We start from the raw sequence: 14,168 nt of genomic DNA, 5'->3' as shown, positions 1-14,168 counted from the left end.
AAGAATATAAAGAAGGAAAGTGAAAGCGTATGTAGGCATGTTAAGAGAAAAAGATCAGTGAAGACAATTGTGGGTCCCTTGAAGGCAGAAACAGGTGAAATTGTTATGGGGGACAAGAAAATGGCAGAAGAGTTGTATATGTACTTTGGTTCTGTCTTCATCAAAAAAGACAAAAGCAATCTTCCAGATATACCAGAGGACAGAGAATCTAGGGATACATAGGAACACAAGGAAATTTGCATTATTGGAGAAAAAGTATTGGGAAGACTGATGGGACTGAAAGCTGATAAATCCCCAGGGCCTGACGGTCTGCACACCAGGATACTCAAGCATGTGGCTCTATAAATCGTGGACGCATTGGTGGCCATTTTCCAATAGATTGTAGACCACTTCCTGTGGATTGGAGGCTAGCTTATGTTATCGCACATTTCAAGAGAGAAAACTGGGAATTATAGACCAGTTAGCCTAATATTGGTCGTGGAGAAGTCAGCATAGATTTATGAAGGAGAAATCCTGCTTGACTGGATTGTTCTGGATTTTCTGGAGGGCGTGACATGTAACATGGACAAAGGAGAGCCAGTGGATGTAGTGTATCTGGTCTTTCAGAAAGCCTTCGAACAGGTCCCATACAGGTGATTAGTAGGCAAATTTAGAGTACATGGAATTGGAGGTAGCGTGTTTATATGGATGGATAATTGGTTTGCAGGCAGTGGCCAGTGGGGTGCCGCAAGGCTCAATGAGGGTATCCACTTTGGCGGAATGAATAAGGAGGAAAATTATTACCTCAATGCTGTCAGATTAGGAAAAGGTTGGCTGGGTGTCTTTGTACACCAGTCACTGAAAGTGAACATGCAGAAGTAGCAGGCAGTGAAGAAAGCTAATGGCTTGTTGCCCTTCATAACGAGAGGATTTGAGAATAGGAGTAAAGATGTCTATCTGCAGTTGTACATGGCCTGGTGAGACCACATCTGGAGTATTGTGTGCAGTTGTGGTCGCCTAAGTTGAGGAAGGACATCCTTGCTATTGAGGCAGTGCAATGGAGGCTCATAAGGCTAATCCCCAGGATGGCGGGGCTGTCATGTGGGGAAAGGTTGGAAAGACTGGGCTTGGATTTCGTGGAATTGTGAAGGATAAGAGAGGATCTGATAGAAGCATATAAAATTATAAAAGGCCTGGACAAGCTAAATGCAGGAAAAAAATCCCAATGTTGGGGGAGTCCAGAACCAGGGGGACGCAGCCTTTGAATCAACGGGAGGCCATTTAATACTGAGGTGACAGCAAACCCTTTCACTAAGAAAGTTAACCATATAACCATATAACAATTACAGCACGGAAACAGGCCATCTCGGTCCTACAAGTCCGCGCCGAACATTTTTTTTCCCCTTAGTCCCACCTGCCTGCACTCATACCATAACCCTCCATTCCCTTCTCATCTATATGCCTATCCAATTTATTTTTAAATGATACCAATGAACCTGCCTCCACCACTTCCACTGGAAGCTCTTTCCACACCGCTACCACTCTCTGAGTAAAGAAGTTCCCCCTCATATTCCTCCTAAACTTCTGTCCCTTAATTCTGAAGTCATGTCCTCTTGTTTGAATTCATGTCCTCGTGTTTGAATAAAGTTCATGGAACTCTCTGCCACAAAATGCAGTGGAGGCCAATTCACTGGATGAATTTAAATGAGTTAGGTAAAGCTCCAGAGACTAGCGGAATCATGGGATATGGGGAGAAGGCAGGTACGGGTCACTGATTGTGGATGATCAGCCATGATCACAATGAATGGCGGTGCTGGCCTCCTCCAGTACCTATTTTCAATGTTTCCTTGGTTCTATTTAAGATTAGACGTACTGGGTACTTCAGCGGTCTGTTTACATCCTGTCTGAATTTAATTGGGTCTGGACATATGTAGAGGTACTCGGAATTTGACTGCGACTGGTTTCAGACGAAGATAGACAGTGCTGGAGTAACTCAGCTGGTCAGGAGTCACGATTTCTCTGGAGAAAAGGTATAGGTGACCTTTCTTCAGGCTGAGAGTCAATGGGAAGGGGAACGAGAGACATAGTCGGTGGTATAGAGAGAATAAGAACTAATGAAAGATAGATATGCAAAAAAGGAACGGTGATAAATCATCCTAATAAATAATAATTAAAACATTGATAAGGACCCGAAACGTCACACGTCTCTCCAGAGATACTGCCTGTCCCGCTGAGTTACTTAAGCATTTTGTGTCTACGTTCGATTTAAACCAGCATCCGCAGTTCTTTCCCACACACGATGATAAAACAAGCAGCTCATTGTTAAGGGCCTGTCCCGCGAACATGCGACTCCATGCGGCAAGCGCGATCTAACGTGGTCGCTTGAGCCGTAGGGCCTCGCGGGGTCGGTCCCACTTCGATCGCCGGAACCGTATGAAGTTGTGCGGAGCTGGTCCCGACATCGCGCGGGGCTCCGAAAAACAGACACTGTTCAAAAATTCCGAGCGGGAAAAGCTGGCCAGCCCGCAGCGGCCTCGACGCCGTACTCAGCGTCTTGACGCCTTACGCCTAGCGCGAACTTCCCGCGGACTTCGCTCGAACTTCATGTCACTCACTCGACCTCCGCGCGGCCCTCGCTTCTGGTTTGGTCGCCCTTGCCGCATGCAGTCGCATGTTCGTGGGACAGACCCTTTAGGTTGCGCTTGCCGCATGCAGTCGCATGCTCGTGGGACAGCCATTCGTTACGTGAGAACGAGTAGACAATGGCTCAACAAGACGCGTTTAAAGCTGGCGCGACGTGGGTTATGGAGGTATGGAGTGAAAGGGAACTGAGGGGTTACTTGAGATTAGAGAAATCAGTATTTATTCCACTGGGTTACAAGATGAGGAACTCAGCGGGTTAGGCAGCATCCCAGGAGGAAATGGACAGGCGGGTCTCAACCTCCTTTCCCCCCACAGATACTGCCAGAGCCGCCGATTTCCTCCAGTACTTAGTGCTTTCCTCAAGGTACCAGATTCTACAGATACTTGCGTTTACATATGTGTGCCAGGCAACAAATGCCGGCATCGCTGGTTTCAACAAGATGAAGACGATGAGTAGAAGTGAATGTCGACTCAGCGGGAATACCAATAGCTGCCAGAACAGGATAGTAAATGGCCATTATTTGATCCAATATCCAGGTTCCCATTTTGCACAAAAGTGACGATTCCGCGCTTGATGTGCAACAGCAACTTAACGTTAAACCAGTGATGAAATGTGCACACATCTACTAATATAGATGACTGAAGTCCTGAGCGACACCAGACACCTGATAATTGATTTGTTACATGTACTGAACAAACACGTTACGTCAAATGCTCCCGGGATAATTGGGATCAGCAATTTACAATAACACGTTAAACAACGGAATGCCATTTTGACATTGCAGAGAGTGAACGGGTCAAAAGTCACTTAAGGGCATAAGCTTGTTATCCAATTTGGTGGCAAGAACAAGAATGCAGATTGTTATGTGAATGTTGTCAGACTAGGAAATGGTGGCGGGGGAAGGGGAAGGGAGCAATGAGACCTGGATGTCCATGTACATCAGTCACTGGAAGTAAGCATGCAGATGGAGTAGAAAGTGAAGGAAGCAAATAACACGTCGGCGATAGCGATTGGATTTAAGTATGGGAGTAAGGAGGACTACTGTAGTTGTACAGGGCCCCGTGAGACCACACCTGCGGTACTGTGTGCAGTTGTGGTCGCTTATTCGAGGAAGGCCATTCTTGCTATTGAGGGAGTGCAGCGTAGGTTCCCCAGACTAATTCCCTGAATGACGGGACAGACAAATGTTGAAATAATGGATCGACTGGGCTTATGTTCACTGGAAGTTAGAAGTGTGAAGGGGGATTTTAAAGAAACATATACAATTCTGAAAGGGATTGAACGAGCTAGATGCAGGAAAACTGTTCCCAATGTTGGGGAGTCCAGAACCAGGGGTCACAGTTTAAGTATAAGGAGTAGTCTTTTCGGACTGAGATGACGAACAACGTTTTGAGCCAGAGCGTTGTGAGTCGCTGGAATTCTCTGTGGAGGCCAATTCACTGCATGTGTTCAAGAGAGAGGTGGATGTATCACTGGAGACTAACTGGAATCAAAGGATATGTGGAGAAAGCAGGAACGGGGTACTAATTTTGGATGAACAACCATTGTCATATTGAATGGCGTTGCTGATTCGAAGTGCCGAATGGCCTACAACTGTCCCTATTCTCCATGTTTATGAGAGTAGAAATCAACGAGGGCACTGACGAGTTAATGTTAGAGTATCTGATCTGTGGCCCGATCTGGCCAGAGGCATCCATGAGCACTGCTGTCTCTGAAAGACGATGTAGTCAAAAGCGCTTAATTATCATATGTCCCAGTTTGAACAATGAAACTCTTACTTGCAGCATCATAACAGAATATGTAAACATAGTACACGGTATATACATATGTATGTACACACGCACACACACATGCACACACACACAAACACACACACACACACACACACACACACACACACACACACACACACACACACACACACACACACACACACACACGCGCGCGCACACACACACACACACACACACACACACAAACACACAAACACACACACAAACACACACACACACACACACACACGCACGCACACACACACACACACACACACACACACACACACACACACACACACACACACACACACACACACACACACACACACACACACACACACACACACACACACACACACATGCACACACACACACACACACACACAAACACACACACACACACACACACACACACACACACACACACACACACACACACACACACACACACACACACACACACACACACACACACACACACACACACACACACACACACACACTTGTTCTCCCAACGTGCGGTTGCGGGGGGAGGGGGAAGGGGGCAGCATGTGACGCCACATACACGAACCACCATCCTGCACACACGCTAACTACGCCCCTTGATATTATATGAATATTATTAATTTGCTCCTTTTATCCTATAACAGCCATATCCACTGACGCATAGCCCCGAACTCGCAGGCGCCTCTAGAGAGAGAGGAGGGAGGGTAGAGAGAGGAGGGTAGAGAGTGAGGGCAGAGAGAGAATGGGGAGAGCCAGAGATAGGGGCAGAGACAGAAGGGCAAGAGACAGAGGGAGGGGAGGTGGAGGGGATGAGGAGAGGATGGGTGGGTGAAGGGGGGAGGATGGGGGAGGAAGGAAGAGGGGTGGGGAGAGAGTGAGGATGGAGAGAGAGTGGGGAGGGGGATGGGGAGAGTGTGGGGAGGGGGAGGAGAGAGTAGGGCGGAAGGGAGAGAGAGGGGAGTGAGGATGGGGAGAGTAGGAGTGCGGGGGTGAAGGGGGAGACAGAGGTAGGGGAATGGGGTGGCAGAGGGGGAGGGGGGGGGTTGGGTGAGGTGGGTTGAGGAGAGGTATGGGAGAAGGGGAGGGAAGATGGTGATGTGAGAGGAGAGGGTTGGGCAGAAGAGGGGTAGACGGGAGAGGGAGAGAGAGAGGGAGAAGAGAGGGGAAGGGGGAGGAAGAGGGGAAGAGGGGGAGGGGGAGAGATGGAAGGAGAGTGCAAGGGAAGAGGGAGGAGATGCTCCGCGCGTCTCATGCACCAAAGCTGTTGGGGGGGGGGGAGGAGCGTGCGTCGTCACACACACTAAGCACCTGCCCCCACTAACAGATGAGAGTAACTGCTTGAATGGAGAACGCGTGCCCGCCCACAAATAGTCAAAACACACACACACACACACACACACACACACACACACACACACACACACACACACACACACACACACACACACACACACACACACACACACACACACACACACACACACACACACACACACACACACACACACACACACACACACACACACACACACACACACACACACACACCAGGGCAGGCGGGCGGTAATTCACCCGTGAAGCAGGTCGGTCGGGCACAGTTGCCAGAAGCTGAAAAACTGCGGCTGCGTTTCTGGCAACAGCCGGCGTCTGCTCTGTCTGGGGGAAGAGGACGAGTGAGGGTGAACCCTGGGAGAGGAAGGGGAGGATGGGGGAGAGGGGGGAATTGGGGGGAGGGGTTGGGAGGGGGTTCGATTGAGCGGGCGGGCGGGCGGGAGTCGGGGTGCGTGAGGCGTTGCTTGGTATGGTGCGGGCAGCGGGGGGTGGGGAATGTGGGGGGTGGAAGTGAGCCGGTCTACCAAATGAAGAGAGAGAGAGGGAAGCGGCGTCTGACTGTAAACCCACCGCTGGAATGAGCGCGCAAGGCTTCACGAGCTGCACCAACAATGATGATAATGTTCAGCGCGTGAGAATTCGCTGCCCCGAGATGTGTCGAACAAACAAGCTACAACGGAACGGAGTTTGTTCTGCAGAAGTTTCTCGATCTCTCTGCGCCTTTAATCGACAGCGACGATGGGAGGGGGGGAGGGGGGAGGGAGGGATACATACTTATCAATTTTATTATTTCGTGTATTTTAGATTGACGTCCCCTTGAATAGTGTTTTGGTTGTCATTGCCACCTGCAAATTAACTTGCCTTAGTAAAGTTAAAGGGGCTATGTCTAATACGTACATTCAGATATGTAGTTTAACGTACCATCAATGTCTTCCAAATGGTCTTGTAAGTCAATATAAATCAGGCATCACCGAAAGACACAGCCCAATCCCAAATACAGCGATCACTGTTCAACGAACAAAGAATTCATTTACTCCTAATGCACATAATTTTCGTTTGATGTGTTGTTTATTGCAAAAGCCTGTTTCCGTGCTGTAATTGTTATATGGTTATATGGTTAAATGGTCTTGGAAGAAAATATACATCATGCACCACCGAAAGACAGACACTGCCTAATTCCACACCATTGCAGATAAGCAAAGGTCCTATTAGCCTTTCGACTTTATTTTATAGTTTATACTTCCCTGTTGCCCTTTGTCCCTTGGCAACAGGGAACTGAATCTGACTGTAGAAGACGAAAGTGAGTATCATTTCCACATGCTCAGTTCCATTCTTCTTTCAAGCACAGAATTATAATAACACATGAAGAGGACTTAAGCATTTTTAAGCAGCTACCTATCCCCATCCCTAGCTGTCTTCTTGACGCTTTGCAATTCATCACTAAACAGCAAGGGATAGGGATAGGGATAGGTAGATTGTTCCTTCTTCTTACGTTTGAGGCAGCAGATGTCTGTAGCAGGATGCTGCCATCCGGTTCAACATCCGTCGGTTACCGCCTTAAAACGGCGCATGATCCAGGTTGGCGCCAAGCTGTTTGTTGTCGTTCGCCCGGCTGAGGTCAGTTGACAAGGCTCACCACGGGGAGATTGACAACTTGAGTCCCCGGTTGATTGCTTAAAACGCTTAAAGCCCTCTTCATGTGATATTATAATATTGTGCTTTAAAGAAAGTTGAGACTGAGTGTGTGGAACCCCCCACCTCCAGAATTCCCGCTCTATCGTCTCCCTTCCCCATCCATTTGCCTCTCCCTTGCCTCTCCTTCCTCCCCCCCTCCTAGATTTGCCCAACCCCCTCGCCTTTCCCCCCTATGCCCACATCGTTCGCTCTCCCACTCCCTACTATTAGTCGGTTTCGCACTGATATGACCGCCACATGCTAGACATTTATGTGGCAATCGTTCTTCTGCCGCCAGCCAGCGTCTCTCATTCCCACAGGGTGAAGATGCCCTCGGGATTTTCCAAAGAGGAGCGGATAGACTTCCAAATGGATTTATTTTTTCAAATTAATTTATTTTCGGAATTACAATGCTGTCTTATTAAACCTACTTTCTAAATCTAAAGTTGCTCTGTCGCATAAATGTGGGTTTGATTAAACATATTAATTTTAAGATATTGCTTCTACTCCTCTCCTTCCTCCTCTGCCCTTTCGAGTTCGGTGGAATCCAGGGCCACCTCTTGGTAGTCCTTCTCCAGCGACGCCATGTCCTCCCGCGCGTCCTGGAACTCCCCTTCCTCCAGCCCCTCTCCCACGTACCAGTGGACAAAGGCCCGCTTGGCGTACATCTTGTCGAACTTCAGGTCCAGGCGGGTCCAGGCCATGGCGATGGCGGTGGTGTTGCTCAGCATGCAGAGGGCGCGTTGCACCTTGGCCAGGTCGCCCCCAGGCACCACCGTTGGGGGCTGGTAGTTGATGCCCACCTGCGGGGGTAGGGAAAGTGTGGACATTGAATTTCACTTCCAGGGCCCATGTGAACAAGCGAACTTATCCCAACCCCTTCGCAGTGTGAACCCGTGTTTTTGGGTGAACTGCAAAGCCTCTGTTCCCTGGGCGAGGACGCTGGAAATGGGAATGTGTCAATTAAGAAATTTCCCAATTCTTTACTTCTTCCCCTATCAGAAGCTCAATGTTACCTGGAGTACTTTTACAGACCGATTACCGAATAGCAAGAGATACTTCGGCCCACCGTCTCCAGACACATGGATTCCTACAAATCTACCGAATCTCCTCCACCCCTTGCGCCCGCATTAGGACAGGATATCTCTGCAAATGTTAATACCCGGTGAGAATGTTCCCATTGGATGGCTACGTAGGGTTGGGCTGTTGAGTAGTGAGGGCACAGTTGTGACAGAGGGGGAGGTCGTTGTTCAATTATTGTCGATGAAAGCAGAGACATATACTTAACATTTCTAGCTATGCAGTTTACCTGAGATATCTGACAAACATAGCCAATGCCCCTCCTCCATCGGGTACACATGATTTTGTCTCAAACCCTTCACTTACCTTGAACCCGGTTGGACACCAGTCCACGAACTGGATGCTGCGCTTGCTCTTGATGGTGGCGATGGCGGCGTTGACGTCCTTGGGGACCACGTCCCCACGGTACAACATGCAACACGCCATGTACTTGCCCTGGCGGGGGTCGCACTTCACCATCTGGTTGGCCGGCTCGAAGCAGGCATTGGTGATTTGGGGGACCGACATTTGCTCATGGTAAGCCTTCTCGGCTGAGATCAGGGGCGCGTAGGTGGCGAGCGGGAAGTGGATGCGCGGGTAGGGTACCAGGTTGGTTTGGAACTCAGTCAGGTCCACGTTGAGGGCGCCGTCGAAGCGCAGCGAGGCGGTGATGGACGACACGATCTGCGCCAACAGGCGGTTGAGGTTGGTATATGTGGGGCGCTCGATGTCCAGGTTCCGCCGACACACGTCGTAAATGGCCTCGTTGTCCACCATGAAGGCGCAGTCGGAATGTTCCAGGGTGCAGTGGGTGACCAACACCGCGTTGTAGGGCTCGACCACGGCGGTGGAGATCTGCGGCGCCGGGTAGACGGAAAACTCCAGCTTGGATTTCTTGCCGTAGTCGACGGAGAGTCTCTCCATGAGGAGGGAGGTGAAGCCCGAGCCGGTGCCGCCACCGAAACTGTGGAAGATCAGGAACCCCTGCAGTCCGGTGCATTGGTCAGCCTGTGGGGGGAGAAAAGCGGAAATTGTTAACGGAAAACCGAATAGGACGTTCGTGAGCTACCTAGTTACAATTACGATTGGGCATAAGTGGATGGCTTTGGGTAGAACGAATGCAATTGTTCTTTCACTTCCACACAACACTTTACATAGAGAGCAAGATTGCAGTCGGATCTCGTCCCATTTCTCTGCATTGGGCCCGACCCAACTGTTGAAATGGCTTTCGATAGTCTTAGGTGTAATTGGCGCCCCACGAGTGTGAGAAGGCCTTAGTTTGTCCTGCGTGGGTTCGGGCTAGGAACGTGTGTACATGAAATGTCTTCGGTAAATTCTTTGGGCTAAGTTGACGAAGAGTTCACACAGTTAGAGGGTTTGCACACTTTACATTGCAGAGTTCAAGTGAAATGAATTGGCCAGCAGCGGTACAATGATGGCAAAACACACACCAAGATGTAATACGGAGGCACAACATTTGGCATGTCCTCCCCAAGGGGCCCCAATCCCCCCTCATTGGTTCGGACCTAGTTTTCTTTTCCAGTCAGAATTCAATGAAAGCAGACCCTTCTGGCGACCAGATTCTGAATGTCAAGGTCCTGAATCGATGCCTCCCCCTCCCGACAATGCTTCAGGTTGGTGCAGGCCGCAATTCCAGCGGTCGGTGATTTTTGTTCGCGCCGCAGCAAAGCACCGCAGACCCGCAGGGCCGACAATATCGCCAAAAGTCCATCATTTCCCCAGCGAGGGACCCCATTTCCGATGTTAAGGCCCAAGAAGTTGTCCCGCGGGGCGGCAGTCGGAGTGGAAGCTTCTTCCTCTCCCGGTTTTTACAATCATTTACTGGTCGCCAGCGAAAGGATCCCAGGCTTCAGACGTCTCGCTCTGGCCTAATTGAAGACACCGCGGATCCACGTGTAGGGCCACGGGGGAGACCTCATGGTGTTCGTGGGGTAAGTTGCTTCCCACTTCCCCAAAGACCGGTTGCCCCCAAAAATTATTTCGAACTCAAAGGTACCCCCCCCCACGCCACACCAACCATTTCACCATACACGAAATACACATTAACACACAAAAAAAAAAAAAAAGTGTTTTTTTTTTTAAAAGTCGGACACGCTGCTAGCAGGCTGCCGACTTGGAGCGCCCCCACCGACACTAACATTAACTATTAACACTATTAGCTCTCAGGCATAGCCCCGCCACACAAGAAAAGTTTTGAGGTGTGTGGCCGGCACAATACAATTGGTTGCCGACGCATTGACAATGTGGATTGGCCTGACAGTCGGGCCGACTAATCGTCGAGGTAAATTCTTGTCTTCACTGTGTGACGCCGCTAGAGGCTGGCATTAATTTAAGAAGAGTCTCCCTACGAGATCTAGAATTGGGTGATAATATCAACAATAGAGGATACCTCCTCAAATATTTTGGGTAGAAGATGAAGGTAACACCCACACATTTTTGGGGCCAGAATGAAAACCACAATAAGTGTCTCTGAACAAGTGGGAGTATAACTCCAACTATTGAACCGCAAAGAACGGAACACCAAATGTTCACGATGGAACTGCAGATGTTTGGAAAATCGAAGGTCACAAAATTCAACTCACCAGCAGCATCTATGTACAATGAGAAAGAAACACACAAAACAACAATAAGAATATAACACCAACATCCACCACAGCATTCATCACTGTGGTGGAAGGCACAACATTTGGCCAGTCCTCCTCCATTTTCCCCCGTGGTCGGGACCTCAACCCTCCGCAGCCGTTGCTGCGGGCGTCCAGATGAATGAAAGTCAAGGTAAGTCCTGAATCGATGCCTCCCCTACCGGAGACCGCCCCAATCGATTGAGAACTGGTGTCGGCAGAGCCAAAGTGTCTCTAAACAAGTGGGAGTATAACTCCAACTATGTCACCTCCGAATGTGGCATTGAACCGCAAAGAACGGCCTGAACTGGATAACCGATGCACAGCTGCCGATCTCGCTGCATGTAATGAAGATGCCGAGAAGTGTGTTCATCTCTGAACAATATCTAATCTTGTGTTTAAGAAGGAACTGCAGATGCTGGAGAATCGAAGGTACACAAAAAAGCTGGAGAAACTCAGCGGGTGCAGCAGCATCTATGGAGCGAAAGAAATAGGCAACGTTTCGGGCCGAAACCCTTCTTCAGACTGATCGGGGGCGGGGATGGGCGGGGACAAGAAAGGAAAAAGGAGGAGGAGCCCGAAGGCTGGGGGATGGGAGGAGACAGCAGGGGGACTGAGGAAGGGGAGGAGACAGCAAGGACTAACACAATTGGGAGAATTCGATGTTCATGCCCCCAATATCTAATCTTGTGTTGTGGACTGGATAAGAAGAAGCTCTCAGGAGAGGTCGGACAATTTGGACTATGATCTCTGCAACATGGAAGGCCGAGGGGAGATGTGATAGGTGCATAAATAATCTGAAAGGCAGGGGTAGGAAACCTTTTTCAGAACCCATTTCCAATGTTGGGAATGTCAAGGTAGAAGCGTCATGGTTTCAAGGTATGGTCACAGCACAATAGAAATACTCAGGGTGGATGAGTATTCCTATCCTCCCGGATAGGAAGCTCCCTGGTGTGCGGTGATAATGAAGGAATTGAGTGAAATTCTATTGCGAATCAACTTACCACCTTCCGGATACGGTCCAGGACTAAGTCAACGATCTCCTTGCCGATGGAGCAGTGGCCTCTGGCGTAGTTATTGGCCGCGTCCTCCTTGCCGGTGATGAGCTGCTCCGGGTGGAACAGCTGCCGGTAGGTGCCGGTCCGCACCTCATCTGTAGGGGGACGGGAGCAGAAAATAGAGAATTAACCTGCGCGACACATACGACCCTCCACGAATGTCAGGGTAGAATTTATGATAATGCAGAACACATCAGTATTCAATTCCTGCCGCCTTACCGATCACCGTGGGCTCCAGATCGACGAACACGGCTCGTGGGACGTGCTTGCCCGCCCCCGTCTCGCTGAAGAAAGTGTTGAAGGAGTCGTCACCGCCCCCGATGGTCTTGTCGCTGGGCATTTGTCCATCCGGCTGGATCCCGTGTTCCAGGCAATACAGCTCCCAGCAAGCGTTGCCGATCTGGCACCCGGCCTGGCCGATGTGGATTGAAATACATTCCCGCTGGAAGCGAGGAGAAATACAAGATGATAATATTTACAAATACAGATTATTGACACCAGACGGACTTGGACCGTAACAGATGACGGATCACCTATCCCTTCCCAATTGTAATATATATTTTCGGAGATCAGTTACAATTGACACCCCGTCCGCACACGTATAAACAACAAAACATACGATTAATGTTTGTGGAAGACGCCATCGATTAGCGCAAGGTACAGCTGCGGATGAGGAACTAATGTGTCCTTGTTCTACTTTGATGTTATCTCGTTTAGCGACACCTACGCCCAATGTGTGAATGGAACATCCGGTCAACAGATAGAACCGGACGTGAAAGGTGATTGGTGAGCACTCCGCCATGTGGCCATCGCCTCCCACCAATCGGATGCGCGGCTCGATGGAACGATGCGGCGCTGGGGGTTCTGTCACGTGGGCTCACCATCCTCTCTCTCTGTTGTCGCGGCGGTCGATGGCGGATGTCGCCACTCGCCCTACTTATACCGCGGCCCGGCTCAGCAAGAACGGCCTCTGATTGGCCTCGCGGGACAATTGACCCGCGGTTGCTCGGAGACATTGTAGTAAACAAAACCCGGCGGATTGTCCGCGGTAATGTTCGTCACAAGTGAGCTGAGGAATAGCACTTAGCAACGAGCAGATGAGGTTTGTCTACATCCCATCAGCCAACATCTGCCAGCCACCAACACGCCCGTCTGCATGCAAAGGAGAGGGTGGGATCACATGGCACAGAAACGGGACTTTCGGCCCACCCCTCTGATCCTGAATATCGCACCCACGCTATTCCGCATTCGCTCTTCTTCCCTCTAACGTCGGACAGTAGATAATAAACCTTCAAAGCCCGTACGACCAGATTCGGGGTAGATTCCTCCCCGCTGTTATCAGCCACTTGACCTATTATAAACTAAGGGATTTATTCCCGATCGTTCAATCTATATTGTTGCGGACCTTGCATGTTGTTATCTGCACTTACTCAGCAGCTGTAACATTACGACCTGCACGTCCTTCAGCTTTTCGTTTCCACTACCCTTGTACTCATGTACAGTATGACCTGTTGTACTCAAGTACAATAGACTATTATCTGAATGGTGGCCAATTAGTAAAAGGGGAGATGCAACGAGACCTGGTTGTCATGGTACACCAGTCATTGAAAGTAGGCATGCAGGTGCAGCAGGCGGTGAAGAAAGCGAATGGTATGTTAGTATTCATAACAAAAGGATTTGAGTATAAGAACAGGGAGGTTCTACTGCAGATGTACAGGATCGTGGTGAGACCACACCTGGCGTATTGCGTACAGTTTTGGTCTCCTAATCTGATGAAAGACATTCTTGCCATAGAGTGAGTACAGAGAAGGTTCACCAGACAGATTCCCGCGATGGCAGGACTTTCATATGAAGAGAGACTGGATAGACTCGGCTTGTACACGCTAGAATTCAGAAGATTGAGCGAGAATCTCATAGAAACTTACAAAATTATTAAGGGGTTGGACAGGCTAGATGCAGGAAGATTGTTCCCGATGTTGGGGAAGTTCAGAACAAGGGG

The 14,168-nt window shown here is 49.6% G+C and overlaps 1 protein-coding gene across 1 annotated transcript; it reads right to left on the bottom strand.

Moving 5' to 3' along the window:
• Window positions 1–7,788: 7,788 nt before the first annotated feature.
• LOC129694859 (tubulin alpha-1B chain-like) lies at window positions 7,789–13,200 on the bottom strand. Its single transcript, XM_055631615.1, has 5 exons — window positions 13,051–13,200; window positions 12,389–12,611; window positions 12,116–12,264; window positions 8,797–9,477; window positions 7,789–8,213 (listed from the first exon to the last, which is right to left on the bottom strand). Exons 1-5 carry the CDS (start codon window positions 13,183–13,185, stop codon window positions 7,914–7,916), a joined length of 1,488 nt encoding a protein of 495 aa, XP_055487590.1. The 5' UTR covers window positions 13,186–13,200; the 3' UTR covers window positions 7,789–7,913.
• Window positions 13,201–14,168: the final 968 nt, after the last annotated feature.

The sequence above is a fragment of the Leucoraja erinacea genome, unplaced genomic scaffold (assembly GCF_028641065.1).
Source record: "Leucoraja erinacea ecotype New England unplaced genomic scaffold, Leri_hhj_1 Leri_82S, whole genome shotgun sequence".
Classification (NCBI taxonomy): Eukaryota; Metazoa; Chordata; class Chondrichthyes; order Rajiformes; family Rajidae; genus Leucoraja; species Leucoraja erinaceus.
The sequence above is the reverse complement of the archived record's forward strand: the minus strand, read 5'-3'. Positions and strand labels throughout refer to the sequence as shown.